The following is a 19,812-nucleotide window of genomic DNA, read 5'->3' on the forward strand; positions in this document are numbered from 1 at the left end:
CTGTGTAACCTCTGTACTTCTGTTCAGTATTCTGCAAAACAGCAGTTATCAACCACACGTGTCCTGTGACTGATACGTTGCAGACGTATTTGCTCAACTCAGGTTTGTCAACATTTCTGCAGAAAGAATGACTCAGAACATCAGATTTTTCTAAAAGTAACAAAAAGAACCCAATCAAACTCATGGAAGAGAAATATTAGGCTTTTAATCGTTGGTTCATATCAGTGAGGAGTCAAACTATGTGAAGTCTTGTTTCCATTATGAGCTGAAATAAACTAATTCAGCTGCTAAGTACGTCTGCTTTGGATAAAATAACAGAGGAAACAGAGAAATGATGAGAACAACAAAGAGAAGTGGAAGAGACATTCTGGTCTTATGTCGCCAACTCCTGACTTTGCTGTTTCATGAAACATGTGAACAATTAAGAAGGAACCAGTTAAAAACAAAACCCAGTGAGATAAGAGAAGAAAAGAAGAAGTGGAAGACACCAAAACACGAGGACGCTCCACATAACAGTCTGAATTAAAAGGTTTTACCCACAGTTAATAAAATATGATTTAAATAATGTAACTGTTTACTGAATAAATATTATAGATATTTTTTTAAATTTAAAATAGAATGTTTCAAAAGCCAGAAGTAAATCCCCCCGCCCACAATGATCTAATGGTTCAGTCCTGTCTCTAAACCTGAGACCAGAGTCGTCCTCTACTGTCTCCACGGATCAGCTTCACTTCACCATGTCTTTGTCCATTTAATGGTGCTTTATGTCTCCAGTGATGAAGTCTTGGAGGACCATCATCTTCCTCTTCTTAGGTAAGTCTTCACGGAGGATCTGAGACTTTTCCCTGAGCTGATGGAAGAAAACAGAGTAGAAACATGAGGAGCTTCTCTGGCTTTAGAATAAATATCATCACAGATCATTCTGCTGCTTCTCTTTACTGGGGATTTGAGATCAATGATCAACTTTTCTCTTCTTCACATTTCTTCCTCTACATGTGAATGAAACATGAAGCCAGTGACTGTTAAATCTCATCAGATGATCACTGAATAAATTTAGAGAATTTCTCTCTTTAGTCTCATCAGTTGTTTTGTTTTTAATCATAAAGACGAAGTAACAACAAACAACAAGACACTAGACTGATTATTAGAACCTGGAGCTGTGCTTGTTGCTGCAGACATCGTTCATCGTGGTTAAATAAAGAGATTCAGGAAGAGGCTGAAAGTAGCTCAGACTGGTCAGACCTAACGAGGACGTAACTAAAGACAGAACCTGACAACGCTGCAGCAGACTTCCTGTTCATGTTGATCAGAGGCTGAGACGTGATGTTTACTGTCGTGTCTCTTTATGTTTTACAGTTAGATTGTCTGAAACTGAGGAGGTGATGAAGAACCTGACAGGATCTGTGGGAGGAAACATCACTCTACCTGATCCTGTGATGGAGAGAGGATTTCTGGCATATGGAGTAAATGTTATTGCTTCAGTGAAACAAAGGGAATATGAGATAGAAGAGGACATTTACATGAACAGACTTCACTGGGACCAAACCACTGGACTCTTTACACTCACAGGTCTGAAGACGGTCGACTCAGGAGTTTATTCTGTTGGCTCTAGAAAGGGAAGAACTTTCACCACATCTTATAAACTCTCAGTGTTTGGTAAGTTCCATTTCTTCTTCCAGTTTGTGTGTCTTGGTGCTGTCATTGTTGTAATAACATCCATATCCAGTTCATATGCTGCTGCTTGATCTGGGAATCCTCCACTTAGAGTCAACACTTCAGTCCTGGTTGGTTTGATGACACCTGTAGTTTCTGGTTCTGGTTGATTGTAAAGGGCAAGTTCTACTGTGTTCTTAATAATGACTGCTGCAGAGATCTGTCTGTCTATTGTTTTTTAATCTGAGTGTTTAATGCTTTGATGATTCACAGACTTTTATTCAAATGAAATTTATTGAGACTTTAATGTCAGTGATCACATTCAGACCAACAACAAGCATCAATATTGAAAAACAGATGAAAACAAGAGCAACTGGACTTGTAGAGTTTCTAGAAGATGTTTCATATCCTGGACAATAAATTAAACACCTTTCCTCTAAAACATGTCCTGAACCAATGAAACACTGTAAAGAGAAGAGAGGAGCCACTCTGGGACAACTGAACCAGGAGTATGGTGTTCTATATGTGCCCCATGCACCACTCTCCACCGGAGATCCACACTTTGTTTCTCTAACCTGTAACTTAGGTTGATTAACTTAAGCACAAAAAAGAACAAGTAAATACAGAGAATGTTTGTATTTAATAAGCTGCACTATAAAAATGAAATTCTTAAGAAATAAGTGTAGTAGTTTGGGCTCATGTCTGTCTGCTGTTTAGTCCTGAGTCTCAGTGTTGTGTTCTGTCTACTTCTCTGAATGAAACAGTGGATAAATTAGAGATAACAGTTGTTACTTTAAATTTCTGCTGTGGGCCAGATCAGATCCTCTGGAGGGCCACGTTTGGCTCGTGGGTCGTTTGTTTGACATAAATTCACGCTGGATGACAACAAACATCAATGTGAAAATGTTTCCTCTTGACTTTCCCTGATGAACCTGAGTAAAGGCAAAGAGTGAAGTGTAGTTTGTAAAGTCAGTAGTCTCCATGTCTCTTTCCTCTGCAGACCCTGTCCCATCTCCTGCAGTGGAAAAACTAAGTTTGAGCTCTGAGAGCTGCTCCCTGCTATGTTCTGTGGCTGAAGAGACCACACTGTCCTGGTACAAAGACGAGGAGATCCTGAACCAGAGCAGCTCTGCTGTCTCTCTGCTTCTCTCTGTACACGAGCAGGACTTCAGCTCTTCATTCAGATGTGTGGCTTCCAACCCTACAGAGAAGAAGACTCTTCCGGTCGATGTGACCATGTTCTGTGGAGGAAAGAAGAGCCAAGGATCAGACAACCCAGACCAAACACATCGTAAGAGTCATTCTAAAAAATGAAATCTCATTTTTAATGGTTGTTGTTGTTGTGACATATTTTATTTCTTTATTCAACAGATTTGATGCCCATTATAATCTCTGGCATCATTGCTGGTGTTGCTCTTGTTGGACTGACTGCCTGGTTCATCAAATTCAAGTATCCTCACACAGACCCACCCACACAAGGCAGGTTTCAGCTCTGATTCTATTTAATGCCACTGATTAGATTTTAAATGACTATGTTTGTGTAATAGTAGAAATAGTTTGTCAGTGTTTCTCTGAATTAGATTCCTGTGAGTTGAACCTACAGAAACTGCTCTAGCTACTTGGCGCCATGGTGAGCGTTTGTTGCAGCAGCTCCTGGGTGCGTGCTTCTTGTGTTTTATCCACCTTTATTGTTACTTTTTTGTCGTTTTTCTTCTATCTCTTTCTACATCAACTGGCACGGCGATGGTTTTGGGGAGTCTCAACTTTTTCCTTGCACTTTTATTGCTTACAAAGAGTTGCTTTCGTAACTCTTTGTAAGGGAGGGTTACCTACAGAGCGGCATGGCCATTGTTTACACACGCGACCAGCTGATAGCGCTTAGTAAACCTGTACTGCCGCCCAGAGCCAGGCCTGTAATCCCGGAGGAGTTAGGGAGTTGACGCTGTGGTTGCAGGGCTGGAAGGGAGGTGAAAGCTAAGAAGAGGAAATACAAGCCAGCCGTTCCTGGGATCATCATGGGGAACGTTCGCTCTCTCTCAAACAAGACGGACGAGCTAGCAGCGCTGATCAACAGCAAATTCCGCGAGTGCAGCTTATTGTGTTTTATGGAGACATAGTTGCACTCGCACATCCCGGACCGCAGCATCGCAACACCTAGCTTTGTACCTGTGTGGGCGGACAGAGACGTGACTTCTAGCGGTAAGAAGAAGGGAGGTGGGATTGCGCTGTATGTGAATGAGCGGTGGTGCAACCCTGGACACATCTGCGTCTATGTACCCCAAATGTGGAGCTATTGGCTGTAGGATTGCGTCCTTATTATTTGCAGAGGGAGTTCACTTCCCCCATTGTGATCACCGTCTACTTCCCCCCATCAGCCGACGCTGAGGTGGCTGCTGACGTCATCAACACCACTGTCTCCCGTCTGCAGGCGCAGCAGCCTAATTTGTTTATGGTGATTAATGGGGACTTCAGCCACGTCACCTTGGACAGAACACTTACAGACTTCACCCAGTATGTTGATTGTCACACCCGTGACACCCGCAATGCATACAGTACAACTGCCTACCCCCACTAGGCAGGTCTGATCACAACCTTGTCCTGCTCATCCCAGTACGTCCCTCTTGTCCAACGGCAGCCTGTGTCCAAAAGGAATAAGGAAGTGGACACAGGAGTCTGAGGAGGCCCTGCAGGACTGCTTTGAGTTCACCGACTGGGAGGCCCTCTGTCAGCCTCATGGGGAAGATATCAGCAGCATGGCAGACTGCATCTCAGATTATATCAAATTCTGTGAGAACTCTGTCATACTCCCCAGCACTGCCTGCTGTTTCGCCAACAATAAACCATGGATCACCAACGACCTGAAGATTCTCACTACACTTCTCCCCCCTGTCACTCCCCCCAAAGGCTGCAGGACCTGATGGCATCAGCCCCAGGACACTGAGGACCAGTGCCGGCCAGGTGTCTGCTGTTCTCCAACATCTCTTCTTCCTGAGCCTCAGCCTGGAGGGGGTACTGCATCTGTTGAAGGCCTCCTGCCTTGTTCCCGTTGCCAGGAAGTCATCTCCATCTGGCCTCAGTGATTACCGTCCAGTGACCCTTACATCCCATGTACTGGTGCTGGAGAGGTTGGTGCTGGTCCACCTAAGGCCACAGGTGAGATGGTCTTTAGACCCCCTACAGTTTGCCTACCAGCCGAGTCTGGGGGTGGATGACGCTGTCATCTATCTGCTGCAGCTCACTCACTCACTCACACCTGGATGGTGGTGGAGGCTCATTGAGAATCACTTTCTTTGATTTCTTCAGCGCCTTCAACACCATCCAGCCTTTGTTGCTGGGTGGGAAGCTGCAGTTGATGGGTGTTGGTGCATCCACTGTCTCCTGGATCACTGACTACCTGACAGACAGGCCACAGTTTGTGCGTCTGGGAAGTGTCCTGTCTGACGTGGTGGTGAGTGGTGTGGGAGGCCGACAGGGGACTGTGCTCACTCCTTTACTGTTCACCTTATACACCACTGACTTTCAACACAACTCTGAGTCATGACACATCCAGAAATTTTCTGATGACTCTGCAGTTGTGGGGTGTATAAGCGGTGGAGGAGGAGTATAAAGGACTGGTGGACAGATTTGTGGAGTGGGCTGGAGGAATCACCTGCTGTTTAACTTGGACAAGACCAAAGAGATGGGGATTGACTTCAGGAGGAAGTGAACAGATCCTCAGCCCCTCAGCATCCTTGGCAGGGATGTGGATGTGCTGAAGGAGTACAAATACCTAGGAGTGACCATCGACAGCAGACTGAACTGGAGGACCAACAGTACAGCTGTGTACAAGAAGGGCTGCAGCAGACTCTACTTCCTGAGGAAGCTGAGATCCTTCACCGTGTGCAGTAAGATGCTGGAGATCTTCTACTAGTCTGTTGTGGCCAGCACCCTCTGGCTCTGTAATTGGCTACACACAGGAAACTTTTGAAGTGGTGGTGGAGAGGAGGACACTAAACAAACTGTTATCAATCATGGATAATCCTGGCCATCCTCTCCACCAGACGATAGACAGACAACAGAGCTCCTTCTCCAAGAGACTTAGAGAACTCCGTTGTCTCAAAGAACACTACAGGAAATCATCCCTGCCTCAATTTACACGCCTGTTTAATTCCTCATCGGTATGTGACAGATAACACTGTAGACATTATTTCTACTCCCTCCTTTTTATTCACTTATTTCAACTCACTTATTCCATACTCTTGTAAATATTGGGTAAATAGTTCATTGTTATTTTTTTCCTGTTATGTTGTATGTATGGTGTTAAGTGACTGTACAATGCTGCTGCAACTGTCAAATTTCCCAGTTTGGGATAAATAAAGCATCTATCTATCTATCTATCTCATAAATAAAGTTGTACTTGTCTGACTTTATCTTTGTATCTTCACAGATTGGGCGGACATGAAAACACACGTGCAGTATACCAATGTCAACGTATGCAGACGCAGCTAGGTCAGTGCCTCCTCTGGATAATCAGTCCAATCTGAACATACTCACATGATTCACATGTGTTTACACCTCATTGAGAAGTAAATGCTCCTTTTAACTCAGAGCGTACCTGAGAATCATCAGTTTGATGGTTTGTTCAGTGTCACAATAAACTGCTGATAGTTGACTGCACATCCACTTTAATAACAGGAAATACTCAAATCTGAGTCTGTGGGAATTTGATCAGTTTTTGAAGAATTTCCAGTCGTCACCTTTGATCATGACCTGTGGGTAGTGACTGAAAGAATGACATCAAGATTACAAGCAGCTGAAATGAGGTTCCTCTGAAGGGTGACTGGGCTCAGCCTTAGAGACAGGGTGAGGAGCTTGGACTTTCAGAAGGAGCTCAGAGTAGAACCACTGCTCCTTCGCATTGAAAGGGTCCAGCTGAGGTGGTTCAGGCTTCTTGTTTGGGTGCCCCCATGACTGCTTCCCTTTGGAGGTTTACCAGGCAGGTCAGTCAGGAGGAGAGCCCAGGTCAGACCCAGAACTCAGTGGAGGGATTATATATCTCTGGCCTGGGAACGCCTCGGGATCCACCAGGAACAACTGGAATGTTTTGTTGGGATGAAGGACATCTGGAGTTCTTTACTTGGCCTGTAGCCACCGAGACCAGTTCAGATAAACAGACAGAGAATGAATGAATGAATGAATGAATGAATGAATTAATGTAAATTTTGAGGAGCATTGGACCGTCTCTTACTTCCTGTGTTTTGTGTTGCTTTCTCTGCAGGGGGAGAATTTCTCAAGTTCATCTTGGACCAGTTGCTGTTATCTGACAACAGTCTGTTATATGAACCCAAGGCTCCTTCAGGAACCTCTGATGAGCAACTGAGAGAGTTCATTAATCTGAGTTGATTAGATTGAAACCAAGTGATCAGTTGTTGAGTGTTAAAGTATCAGCTGTTAAATATCAGATGTAAGGAGAGTGTTGGAGCTGAACGAGAGGAGATTCTACAGTCGGCACTTGAAGCTCCTTCAAGAGTTTTTGACATTGTTGTTTCATGCAATAAACCTCTTTTAAATATAAGAGAAGACTTGTCAGCGGTGATGACTTCTTTACATCAACATATTAACATACAACACTTTCTACAAGGTTCACTTCTATTTTTGTCTCTGTGCTGTGAAGTCATTCCTTATCAAAGTCAGGGAAGTCTCCATTTTTAAATCAATCACTTTGTTTACTTCCTGTTAAAACACTGAATGAATTACAGATCTGTAATAAAGTCCACAGCATTGTGATGTAATGTGAAATGTGTTCTCTACTTTATGTGTGTGAACCACTCAAACAAACAGGAGCTGAATAATTAAAGAAAGTTCACATAAAATTGAATCTGGTGTTGAACATGTTTGCTTTTGTCATCTTTCCACGGGTGGAGGAGTGGACACTCAAAGGTTAAAATGCACAGAGAAAACGTTATGTGAGAATGTGAGCTCTGTGGTTGGTTTTTATAAAAATATAAGACAGTTTCTAGGTTTTGTCATGAGCTGATCATGTCTCTTATAGATGCTGAGCTGTGGTCGACCAGACCGACGGACAGAGACAGTGCAGCGCTGCTTTCATCCGCCATGTACTGGTTTAAATGGAACAGGAAGACCTATGTGGTTTTCCTCCTCTAACACAGACAGACGTCTGTCAACCAGAACATTACAAAAAGCAAAAACAAGTTTATTTTCAGTTACGTTGTTCAGGTAAGTTGTTGTTAGCTCTCAGCTGATTCAGTTACTCCCACTCCTTTCTACTTGTGCCACTGTTTTGACAGATGAGACCAGAGTAGAATAGTTTGGTTTAAATGTTTGGGCATCGTCATGTTTGGAGATGAACAAACACTGCATTCCAGCATCAGAACCTCATCCCTCCATGAAACATGGGGGCGTTAATGTCCTGGTTTGTTCTTGTTCTGCTGCATCTGCTCATCATTGATGGACCAATGAACTGTGAATTCTACCAGTGAACTCTAAAAGAAAATGTCAGGACATGAGTCCATGAGCTGAATGTGAAGAGAAACTGGGTCATGGAGGAAGACAACGAGCCCAAGAACACCAGTGGTTCTCCAGTAGAACGGTTAAAGAAGAAAAGACACTGATCAGCTGTTATCACAAACATTTAGTTACAAGGACTCACATAGTTTTACACCTCACAGATATGAGCAAATCATTACTTTTCTTGAATATTTAAATATAGTTAAGTACAATATTTCTGATTGATGTGTTTGTTTGGGTTCTCTTTGTCTACTTTCAGTCTGCTGAGGTTTTGAATCATTTTTATGAAGAAACAAAGAAAGTTGTGAAGGGTCCATAAACTTCTAAGCAGCACGTATGTACAGTAAATATCTGTTGATCAAGTCTTTGTGGTATCAGCAACATTCTGATGAAGAGAAATACGAAAATAACTCCTTCCTGCAGCTGAAGTAAACCCCCCCGCCCACAATGATCTAATGGTTCAGTCCCGTCTATAAACTTGAGACCAGAGTCAGTCCTCTACTGTCTTCACGGATCAGCTTCACTTCACCATGTCTGTTTCCATTTAATGGTGCTTTATGTCTCCAGTGATGGAGCCACGGAGGACCATCATCTTCCTCTTCTTAGGTAAGTCTCCATGGAAAATCTGAGACTTTTCGCTGAGCTGATGGAAGGAAACAGAGTAGAAACATGAAGAGCTTCTCTGGCTTAGAATAAATATCATTACAGATCATTCTGCTGCTTCTCTTTACTGGGGATTTGAGATCAGTGATCAACTTTTCCCTTCTTCACATTTCTTCCTCTACATGTGAATGAAACATGAAGCCAGTGACTGTTAAATCTCATCAGATGATCACTGAATAAAATTAGAGAATTTCTTTCTTTAGTCTCATCACTTGTTTTGTTTTTAATCTTAAAGAAAGAGAGTAACAACAAGCAACAAGACACTAGACTGATTATTAGAACCTGGAGCTGTGCTTGTTGCTGCAGACATCGTACATCATGGTGAAATAAAGAGATTCAGGAAGAGGCTGAAAGTAGCTCCGACTGGTCAGACCTAACGATGACGTAGCTAAAGACAGAACCTGACAACGCTGCAGCAGACTTCCTGTTCATGTTGATCAGAGGCTGAGACTTGATATTTACTGTCATGTCTCTTTATGTTTTACAGTGATTAGATTGTCTGAAACTGAGGAGGTGAAGAAGAACCTGACAGGAACTGTGGGAGGGAACATCACAATACCTGACCCTGTGATGGAGAAAGGATTTCTGTCATATGGAGTAAACCCAATTGCTCTGGTGAATACAATGGGACTTGATATACAAGAGGACATTTACATGAACAAACTTCACTGGGACCAAACCACTGGACTCTTTACACTCACAGGTCTGAAGAAGAACGACTCAGGAGTTTATTCTGTTGGCTCTAGAAAAGGAAGAACTTCCACCACATCTTATAAACTCTCAGTGTTTGGTAAGTTCCATTTCTTCGTGTCTTGGTGCTGTCATTGTTCTAATAACATCCACATCCTGTTCATATGCTGCTGCTTGATCTGGGAATCCTCCACTTAGAGTCAACACTTCAGTCCTGGTTGGTTTGGTGACACCTGTAGTTTCTGGTTCTGGTTGATTGTAAAGGTCAAGTTCTACTGTGTTCTTAATAATGACTGCTGCAGAGATCTGTCTGTCTATTGTTTTTTAATCTGAGTGTTTAATGCTTTGATGATTCACAGACTTTTATTCAAATGAAAATCTTTGAGACTTTAATGTCAGTGATCACATTCAGACCAACAAGCATCAATATTGAAAAACAGATGAAAACAAGAGCAACTGGACTTGTAGAGTTTCTAGAAGATGTTTCATATCCTGGACCATAAATTAAAAATCTTTCCTCTAAAACATGTCCTGAACCAATGAACCACTGTAAAGAGAAGAGAGGAGCCACTCTGGGACAACTGAACCAGGAGTCTCTTCAGTTTGACTTCCTGTTTTATGAACTATATGTGCCCCATGCACCACTCTCCACTGGAGATCCACACTTTGTTTCTCTAACCTGTAACTTACATTGATTAACTTAAGCACAAAAAAGAACAAGTAAATACAGAGAATGTTTGTATTTAATAAGCTGCACTTTAAAAATGAAATTCTTAAGAAATAAGTGTAGTAGTTTGGGCTCATGTCTGTCTGCTGTTTAGTCCTGAGTCTCAGTGTTGTGTTCTGTTCACTTCTCTGAATGAAACAGTGGATAAATTAGAGATAACAGTTGTTACTATGTAAATTTTTCACATTTTGTAAATTCCTGCTGTGGGCCAGATCAGATCCTCTGGAGGGCCACGTTTGGCTCGTGGGTCGTTTGTTTAACACCTGTGACATAAATTCATGCTGGATTATCGGCCAGTCTGCTGCTCACTATGTTCCCAAAGTGGCTCTAAAAAGACCTTTGGAGAAAGACCAGATCAAAACAGTCTCCTCCAACTACAGGTCAAATAAGTTTCTCTTCATATTTAAACCCAAACTCCCACTAGACTAAGACCTGAAGACGTGGATGAAACATTTTCAAGAAACTCTCCAAGTTCAGTTTGTCTTGTTTTCTGCTTGTTCTGGATAAACCATGTGTACAAAAGGCTGTGTTATTTTCTGTATGTGTTCTGCACCACATCCCGTTGGGGCACTGTGATCACGTGATCACGCGTCCGCAGAATGTTCTATATAACGCGCGGCCGCGTGGTCACGCGGTCAGGTCCCCACAGTGTTGTGCACCCGCAGCAATCACAAACTCTAATATACACAGTTCGTTCGTCTACGTTCATTCCCGGAGCCGGTGCTTTAAAGAGTGTGTGACTGTGAAAGAGGTGAGTGTTTGTGTCTGTTAAAATGCATCGGTTCGCTTGTTAATTTTTATCTGTGGATAACGGTGATGTTGCATTGAATTAGCAGCTGTATGATAAGCATGCTAAGTTAGCGGTGGCTTGTTAGCCTCATATACGCTTTGCTTCTGTAGAAGGTCTTGAGGAGTCTAGTACAGACGCCAAATGACCTCAGTCTCCTCAGGAACAACATCCTGCTTTGTCATTTACTGTAGAGGGCGTCACTATTATGAGACCAGTCCGGTTTATTGTTGATGTGGACCCCAAGGAACTTGTACGTGTCCACAATCTCCACCTCATCACCCTGGATGGTGACTGGGACAGGACTCCTCCGGTTCCTCCTGTAGTCCACCACCACCACCTCCTTAGTCTTGCTGATGTTGAGTTGTAGGTGGTTCCGGTTACTCCACTCAACAAAGCTCTCGATCAGTCCTCCGTACTCCTTCTCCTCGTCATTGGTGATACATCCGACTATGGAAGAGTCATTGGAAAACTTTTGGAGGTGGCTGGTGCCGGAGTTGTAGAAGTCGGAGGTGCAGAGGGTGAAGAAGAATGGTGCCAGTACCGTTCCTTGGGGCACCCCTGTGTTGCTCGTCAGTACCTCTGATGTGCAGCCATCCACCCTGACATACTACGGTCGTCCTGTGAGGTCGTCCAGAATCCAGGCAGCCATGTCAGGGTAAAGATGCATGTCCAGTAGCTTGTCTCTCAAGAGGATGGGTTGGATGCTGTTTAAGGCACTGGAGAAGTCAAACAAAGTGACTCTCACAGTGCTTACAGCACTCTCCAGATGAGACAGGGCCTTATGAGTGAGGAAAATGATGGCATCCTCATCACCCATGAGTTGCCGGTTAGTAAACTGCAGAGGGTCCAGGAAAACAGACAGCGGATCCCTCAGGTGCAGGAGAACCAACCTCTCAAATGACTTCATAACATGTGATGTTAATGCCACTGGCCTGTAGTCATTGGGAGCACTGGGACGTCCCTTCTTTGGTACTAGAACGATGCAAGAGGTCCAAAGGTCGGGTAACTTCATCAACCTCAGGGAGAGGTTAAAGAGATGCTGAAAGATTCCAGCCAGCTGCCCAGCACACACCCTGAGGAGCCTGGGGTTGATGGAAAACTCTCTCTGTGCCTGGCAGGAGGTGAGGGTGAGGCCATGGGTGGTGGATGATGGGGGGACTGTGGTGATATGCAAGGGGGTGACGGAGACATAGATCCAGATATGTTATGTTGTAGCCGTGTGCTCATTGTTATCAACTCCCTTTGTTTTCAGAACCACACAAACAAATCCTGAAAGACCCATTATCTCTCTTCACTGTTATTGATCCCCGATCTTGGTATAAGAATTCCTGCATCACCTCCAGCTTTCTTCCTTCCTTGCCTTAACATCCTGGCCTTGAAGTGGTGTCCTGGCCGACATTCCTGATTGCATGTGGTGATAAATTTCGAACTGCCCTCCTACCGTTTCTCCCTTTGTGCCACTTACCCATCAACACTCACCCACACCATGACCTGGATGACTGAGAACCTCCAGACAACAAACATCAATGTGAAAATGTTTCCTCTTGACTTTCCCTGATGAACCTGAGTAAAGGCAGTGATTGAAGTGTAGTTTGTAAAATCAGGGGTCTTCATGTCTCTTTCCTCTGCAGACCCTGTCCCATCTCCTGCAGTGGGAAAACTAAATTTGAGCTCTGAGAGCTGCTCCCTGCTGTGTTCTGTGGCTGAAGAGACCACACTGTCCTGGTACAAAGACGAGGAGATCCTGAACCAGAGCAGCTCTGCTGTCTCTCTGCTTCTCTCTGTACACGAGCACGACTTCAGCTCTTCATTCAGATGTGTGGCTTCCAACCCTGCAGAGAACAAGACTCTTCCAGTCAATGTGACAATGTTCTGTGGAGGAAAAATGAGCCAAGGATCAGACAACCCAGACCAAAGACATCGTAAGAGTCATTCTAAAAATGAACTCTCAATTTTTTAATGGTTTTTGTTGTAACATATTTTATTTCTTTATTCAACAGATTTGATGCCCATTATAATCTCTGTCATCGTTGGTGTTGTTCTTGTTGGACCGGCTGCCTGGTTCATCAGATTCAAGTATCCTCACATAAAGAAAACAATGAGTCAAACACAAGGCAGGTTTCAGCTCTGTTACTATTTAATGCCACTGATTAGATTTTAAATGAATATGTTTGATCCCGTTTTAATAATATTTCAAAGTACGATAATGCAGTTATATCTCTGGTGTCTGGACTACATCTATTCTCTGAGTTTCTAAATCTGGTCACATTTCTGATCTTTTTTAAACCCATCATACATGTTAACCTTTTATTACGACGTTCTTGCGTCATAGAGTCTCATTCTTCTAAATGTTTTATTGTCTTTATTGTAACTGTCAAACTCTGAGTAATCCTAATACTGAACCTACAGAAACTGCTTCATAAAGTTGCACTTGTCTGACTTCATCTTTCTATCTTCGCAGATTGGGCGGACATGAAGACATACGTACAGTATACCAACGTCAACGTATGCAGACGCAGTCAGGTCAGTGCCTCCTCTAGATAATCAGTCCAATCTGAACATACTGACATGATTCACATGTGTTTACGCTCACTGTCATTTAGGAGAAAATACTCCTTTTAACTCAGAGTGTACATGAGAATCATCACAGTTTGATGGTTTTTTCAGTGTCACAATAACCTGCTGATAGTTGACTGCGCATCCACTTTAAAAACAGGAACTACTGAAGTCTGATTCTGTTGAGTAAAGACAACTGGACTTGTAGGATTTCTTGAAGACGTTTCGCCACTCATCCGAGTAGCTTCTTCAGTTCTGAGACTAGTTGGAAATTGAGGTTTAAACAGGAAAAAACTCTGTGGGTACAACTCACCACGAACTTGCTTGAACAGAAACTGGGGTCACTATTTCCATAATGGCTGGTACTTACCTGTCGTGAAAGGGGGGCTGTGTGCCTAGGCTACTTACCCTATGAATGGAGCACTAATGAGGCTATTGTCAGTGGGAGCCTGGAGGCTCAAAGTGTGAATGTTGTTGAAACTTCTTGGGGACAGAAATCAAAACTGAGTTATAAATGGATGGCAAATTAAATCTCAGTCCACCTCCTCTGTTTTGGAGAAGGTTTTTTCTACTTCGACCTAGATGGCTTCCTTTACTCCTCCCCCAAACCATCTGTCCTCTCTGGCCAGGACTTTGACGTTGGTATATTCAAAGCAGTGTCCTTTGTCCTTCAGGTGGAGGTGGACTTCTAAGTCATTTCCTGATGAGCTGGCTCTCCTTTTTGTGGATGGGTTGTTTAGTTTCTTCAATGTACAAGTCTGTACATTCCTCACTACACTGAGCAGCAACACAACATTACTCTGTTTTTGTCTGGGTGTTTTGTCTTTGGGGTGGACCAGTTTCTGTCTTAGTGTGCTGCCAGGTTTGAAATAAACTGGGATGTGGTGTTTTCCGAAAATTCTCCTCAGTTTCTCTGATACACCAGCTATGTAAGGGATGATGATGTTCTTCCTCCTGCTGTGCTCCTCTTCCCTGTCTTTCCTGGGATATCTTTTTGAGCCTTTGGCAAAGGCCCAGTTGGGATATCCACATGTTTTGAGGGTTTGTTTGATGTGTTGTCCCTCCTTGTACTTTCCATCCGGTCTTGTGGTTCCAGTCTGTGCTCGGTGCTGGAGGGTTCTGATGACTCCTAGTTTGTGTTCCAGAGGGTGGTGTGAATCAAATAATAAGTGCTGGTCTATGTGCGTGGGTTTTCTATATACTTCAATGTTGAAGCTTCAGTCTTCTTCAACATGCACCAAACAGTCCAAAAAGACCAGGCTATCCCCCCTGATGTCCCCCCAGGTGAACTTGATGTTGCTGTCCACTGCATTGATGTGTTGTGTGAAGGGTTCCATCTCCTCTGTCCTGATTATGACCCAGGTGTCGTCCACATACCTGTACGAGTGGGTGGGGTGGAACCTGCAAAGGTGTCCAGGGCTCTGGTCTCTACTTCCTCCATGTAGAGATTGGCCACGATCAGTGACGGTGGTGACCCCATCACACAGCCGTGTTTCTGCCTGTAGAAACCTCCATTAAAATGGAAATAGGTGGTGGTCAGGCACAGGTCGAGTAACACACAGACTTGTTCTGGGGTGAGGTGTCGTCCTTCTGCAGTCTTTTCTGTACTGTATCCGTAGCTTCTCTGGTGGGAATGCAGGTGAACAGTGAGGTCACATCACAGGATACGATGGTTTCTTCTGGGCCCAGTGTGACATTCTTGACTTCACAAAATCCCTGGAATTTTCGATGTGTTGTGGGGTGTTGCCTACCAACGGAGACAGGATGGATGCCAAATGCTTGGCGATGTAGTCTGTGACAGAGTTTATACTGCTGACAATGGGTCTGAGTGGGGCTCCTTCCTTGTGTATTTTGGGGAGTCTATAAATACACGGTGTGGCTTCCCCCGTATACCAACGCTAATGAAGGAGTCTGTCGATGGCCTTCCCTTTTTTCTGTAGTTCTGTTGGAATTTGATCATTTTTTGAAGAATTTCCAGTCGTCACCTTTGATCATGACCTGTGGGTAGTGACTGATAGAATGACATCAAGGTTACAAGCAGCTGAAATGAGGTTTCTCTGAAGGCTGACTGGGCTCAGCCTTAGAGACAGGGTGAGGAGCTTGGACTTTCAAAGGGAGCTCAGAGTAGAACCACTGCTCCTTCACATTGAAAGGGTCCAGCTGAGGTGGTTTTGGCTTCTCGTTTGGATGCCCCCATGGCTGCTTCCCTTTGGAGGTTTACCAGGCAGGTCAGTCAGGAGGAGACCCCCGGGTCAGACCCATAACTCAGTGAAGGGATTATATATCTCTGGCCTGGGAACGCCTTGGGATCCACCAGGAACAACTGGAATGTTTTGGGATGAAGGACATCTGGAGTTCTTTACTTGGTCTGTAGCCACTGAGACCAGATCTCAGATAAACAGATGGAGAATGAATGAATGAATGAATGTAGGATTTTGAGGAGCATTGGACTGTCTCTTACTTCCTGTGTTTTGTGTTTCTTTCTCTGCAGGGGGAGAATTTCTCAGGTTCATCCTGGACCAGTTGCTGTTAACTGACAACAGTCTATTACATGAACCCAAGGCTCCTTCAGGAACATCTGATGAGCAACTGAGTGAGTCCATTAATCTGAGCTGATTAGATTGAAACCAAGTGATCAGTTGTTGAGTGTTAAAGTACCAGCTGTTAAATATCAGATGTAAGGAGAGTGTTGGAGCTCAACAAGAGGAGATTCTACAGTCGGCACCTGAAGCTCCTTCAAGAGTTTTTGACATTGTTTTTTCTTACAATCAACCTTTTTAAATGTAAGAGAAAACTAATCTGCGGTGATCACTTCTTTACATCAACACATCAACATACAACACTTTCTACAAGGTTCGCTTCTATTTTTGTCTCTGTGCTGTGAAGTCATTCCTTATCAAAGTTATTAAGTCACCATTTTTAAATCAATCATCGTCTTTACTTCCTGTTAAAATACTGAATGACTTACAGCTCTGTAATAAAGTCCACATCATTGTGATGTAATGTAAAATGTGTTCTCTACTTTATGTGTGTGAACCGCTCAAACAAACAGGAGCTGAATAATTAAAGACCGGTCACATACAATTAAACCTGTTGTTGAACGTGTTTGCTTTCGTCATCTTTCCACGGGTGGAGGAGTGGACGCTCAAAGGTTAAAATGCACAGAGAACACGTCCTGTGGGAAAGTGAGCTCTGTGGTTGGTTTCTATAGAAATATAAGACAGTTTTTAGGTTTTGTCATGAGCTGATCATGTCTCTTATAGATGCTGAGCTGTGGTCGACCAGACCGACAGACAGAGACACTGCAGCGCTGCTTTCATCCGCCATGTACTGGTTTAAATGGAACAGGAAGACCTATGTGGTTTTCCTCCACTAACACAGACAGACGTCTGTCAACCAGAACATTACAAAAAGCAAAAACAAGTTTATTTTCAACCTTTTGTTTTCAAAAGACGACCTCAACTTTCAGCATATTTCTCTCTGTGCACAGTCACTTTTCTCCAGCCAAGCTGTTGTTAGCTCTAAGCTGATTCAGTTACTTCCACTCCTTCCTACTTGTGCCACTGTTTTGACAGATGAGACCAGACTAGAATAGTTTGGTTTAAATGTTTGGAGATGAACCAACACTGCATTCCAGCATCAGAACCTCATCCCTCCATGAAACATGGGGGCGCAAATGTCCTGGTTTGGGCCTGTTCTGCTGCATCTGCTCATCATTGATGGACCAATGAACTGTGAATTCTACCAGTGAACTCTAAAAGAAAATGTCAGGACATGAGTCCATGAGCTGAATGTGAAGAGAAACTGGGTCATGGAGGAAGACAAGGAGCCCAAGAACACCAGTGGTTCTCCAGTAGAACGGTTAAAGAAGAACATGACACTGATCAGCTGTTACCACAAACATGTAGTTACAAGGAGCTCACATAGTTTTACACCTCACAGATAGGAGCAAATCATTACTTTTCTTGAATAATTAAATACATTAAAGTATAATATTTCTGATTGATGTGTTTGTTTGAGTTCTCTTTGTCTACTTTCAGTCTGCTGAGGTTTTGAATGATTTTTATGAAGAAACATAGAAAGTTGTGAAGGGTCCATAAACTTCTAAGCAGCACGTATATACAGTAAATGTTTTGGGACGATCCTTGTCTCGTGATTGTTAATTGGTTTCTCCTGGTGTGATTGTCCTCATGCATCTCACCTGTGTCTTGTCATCCCTCAGCCTTCATGTATATATATATCAGTTACTGTGCAAACAATAACCCTAACCCTAATACTAGCCATAACATTACTGTGAATCTGACCCTTAACCCTAACGTTACCCAACCATAACCATACTTAAAAGATGCAACGCAAAGCGCTTTGCATTAAAAACAAACACCCCTAACTCTGATGCTGAGACAACGGTACCTGCCTCAATGGATTTGGTGGTGTTTGTCTTTCAGGGTTTAGACTGGGCCCATCAACAGTTTTCAGAAGAACCATTTGTCTTCCAACACGACTGTGCCCCAGGGAACAAAGCAAGAACCATAAAGACATGGATCCATGAGTTGGTGTGTTAGATCTTGGCCTTAACCTACACAGAGTCCTGAACTCAACCCCAGTCAACACGTCTGGGATGAGCTGGAACAGAGATTGTGATCCAGGACTTCTTCTTCAACATCCAGTAGTTGTATCATCAGTGGATATGATGTAAGTGCTCCACTACCTGAAAGTCCTCACCAGCCTCATTCAGCTTTTGAAAGACTTCTCATTAAACTGTGTCTGACTGTAGGTTTCCTGTTGCTGTATAACCTCTGCACCTCTGTTCAGTCTTCTGCAAAACAGCGGTCATGAACCACATGTGTCCTGTGACGGATACATTGCAGACGTATTTGATCAACTCAGGTTTGTCAACATTTCTGCAGAAAGAATGACTCAAAGCATCAGGTTTTCCTAAAAGTAACAAAAAGAAACCATTCAAACTCATGGAAGAGAAATATTAGGCTTTTAATCGTTGGTTCATATCAATGAGGAGTCAAACTATGTGAAGTCTTGTTTCCATTATGAGCTGAAATAAACTAATTCAGCTGCTAAGTACGTCTGCTTTGGATAAAATAACAGAGGAAACAGAGAAATGATGGGAACAACAAAGAGAAGTGGAAGAGACATTCTGGTCTAATGTCACCAACTCCTGACTTTGCTGTTTCATGAAACATGTCAACAATTAAGAAGGAACCAGTTAAAAACAAAACCCAGTGAGATAAGAGGAGAAAAGAAGAAGTGGAAGACACCAAAACACGAGGACGCTCCACATAACAGTCTGAATTAAAAGGCTTTTCCCTGCAGTTAATAAAATATGATTTAAATAATATCAGCTGTTATACATAACTGCTTACTGAATAAATATTATAGATATTTTTTTTATTTTAAATAGAATGTTTCAAAAGCCAGAAGTAAACCCCCCCGCCCACAATGATCTAATGGTTCAGTCCTGTCTCTAAACCTGAGAACAGAGTCGGTCCTCTACTGGCTCCACGGATCAGCTTCACTTCACCATGTCTGTCTCCATTTAATGGTGCTTTATGTCTCCAGTGATGGAGTCTTGGAGGACCATCATCTTCCTTTTCTTAAGTAAGTCTTCACGGAGGATCTGAGACTTTTCCCTGAGCTGATGGAAGAAAACAGAATAGAAACATGAGGAGCTTCTCTGGCTTTAGAATAAATATCATCACAGATCATTCTGCTGCTTCTCTTTACTGGGGATTTGAGATCAATGATCAACTTGATCAACATTTCTTCCTCTACATGTGAATGAAACATGAAGCCAGTGTCTGTTAAATCTCATCAGATGATCACTGAATAAAGTTAGAGAATTTCTCTCTTTAGTCTCATAACTTGTTTTGTTTTTAATCTTAAAGAAAGAGAGTAACAACAAGCAACAAGACACTAGACTGATTATTAGAACCTGGAGCTGTGCTTGTTGCTGCAGACATCGTTCATCATGGTGAAATAAAGAGATTCAGGAAGAGGCTGAAAGTAGCTCAGACTGGTCAGACCTAACGAGGACGTTGCTAAAGACAGAACCTGACAACGCTGCAGCAGACTTCATGTTCATGTTGATCAGAGGCCGAGACTTGATGTTTACTGTCGTGTCTCTCTATATTTTACAGTGATTAGATTGTCTGAAACTGAGGAGGTGAAGAAGAACCTGACAGGAACTGTGGGAGGAAACATCACAATACCA

General features: G+C 43.1%; 1 protein-coding gene and 1 long non-coding RNA gene across 2 annotated transcripts; both read left to right on the plus strand.

Annotated features, from left to right (window-relative positions):
• Positions 1–692: 692 nt before the first annotated feature.
• LOC125000755 (CD48 antigen-like) lies at positions 693–17,273 on the plus strand. Its single transcript, XM_047576403.1, has 6 exons — positions 693–813; positions 1,357–1,656; positions 2,654–2,944; positions 13,031–13,144; positions 13,492–13,553; positions 16,078–17,273. Exons 1-6 carry the CDS (start codon positions 765–767, stop codon positions 16,117–16,119), a joined length of 858 nt encoding a protein of 285 aa, XP_047432359.1. The 5' UTR covers positions 693–764; the 3' UTR covers positions 16,120–17,273.
• LOC125000790 lies at positions 3,785–7,202 on the plus strand. The gene is made up of 3 exons (XR_007111387.1): positions 3,785–5,810; positions 6,080–6,141; positions 6,911–7,202. It is a non-coding gene; the product is annotated as an uncharacterized LOC125000790 (long non-coding RNA).
• Positions 17,274–19,812: the final 2,539 nt, after the last annotated feature.

The sequence above is a fragment of the Mugil cephalus genome, chromosome 2 (assembly GCF_022458985.1).
Source record: "Mugil cephalus isolate CIBA_MC_2020 chromosome 2, CIBA_Mcephalus_1.1, whole genome shotgun sequence".
NCBI classification, from domain to species: Eukaryota; Metazoa; Chordata; class Actinopteri; order Mugiliformes; family Mugilidae; genus Mugil; species Mugil cephalus.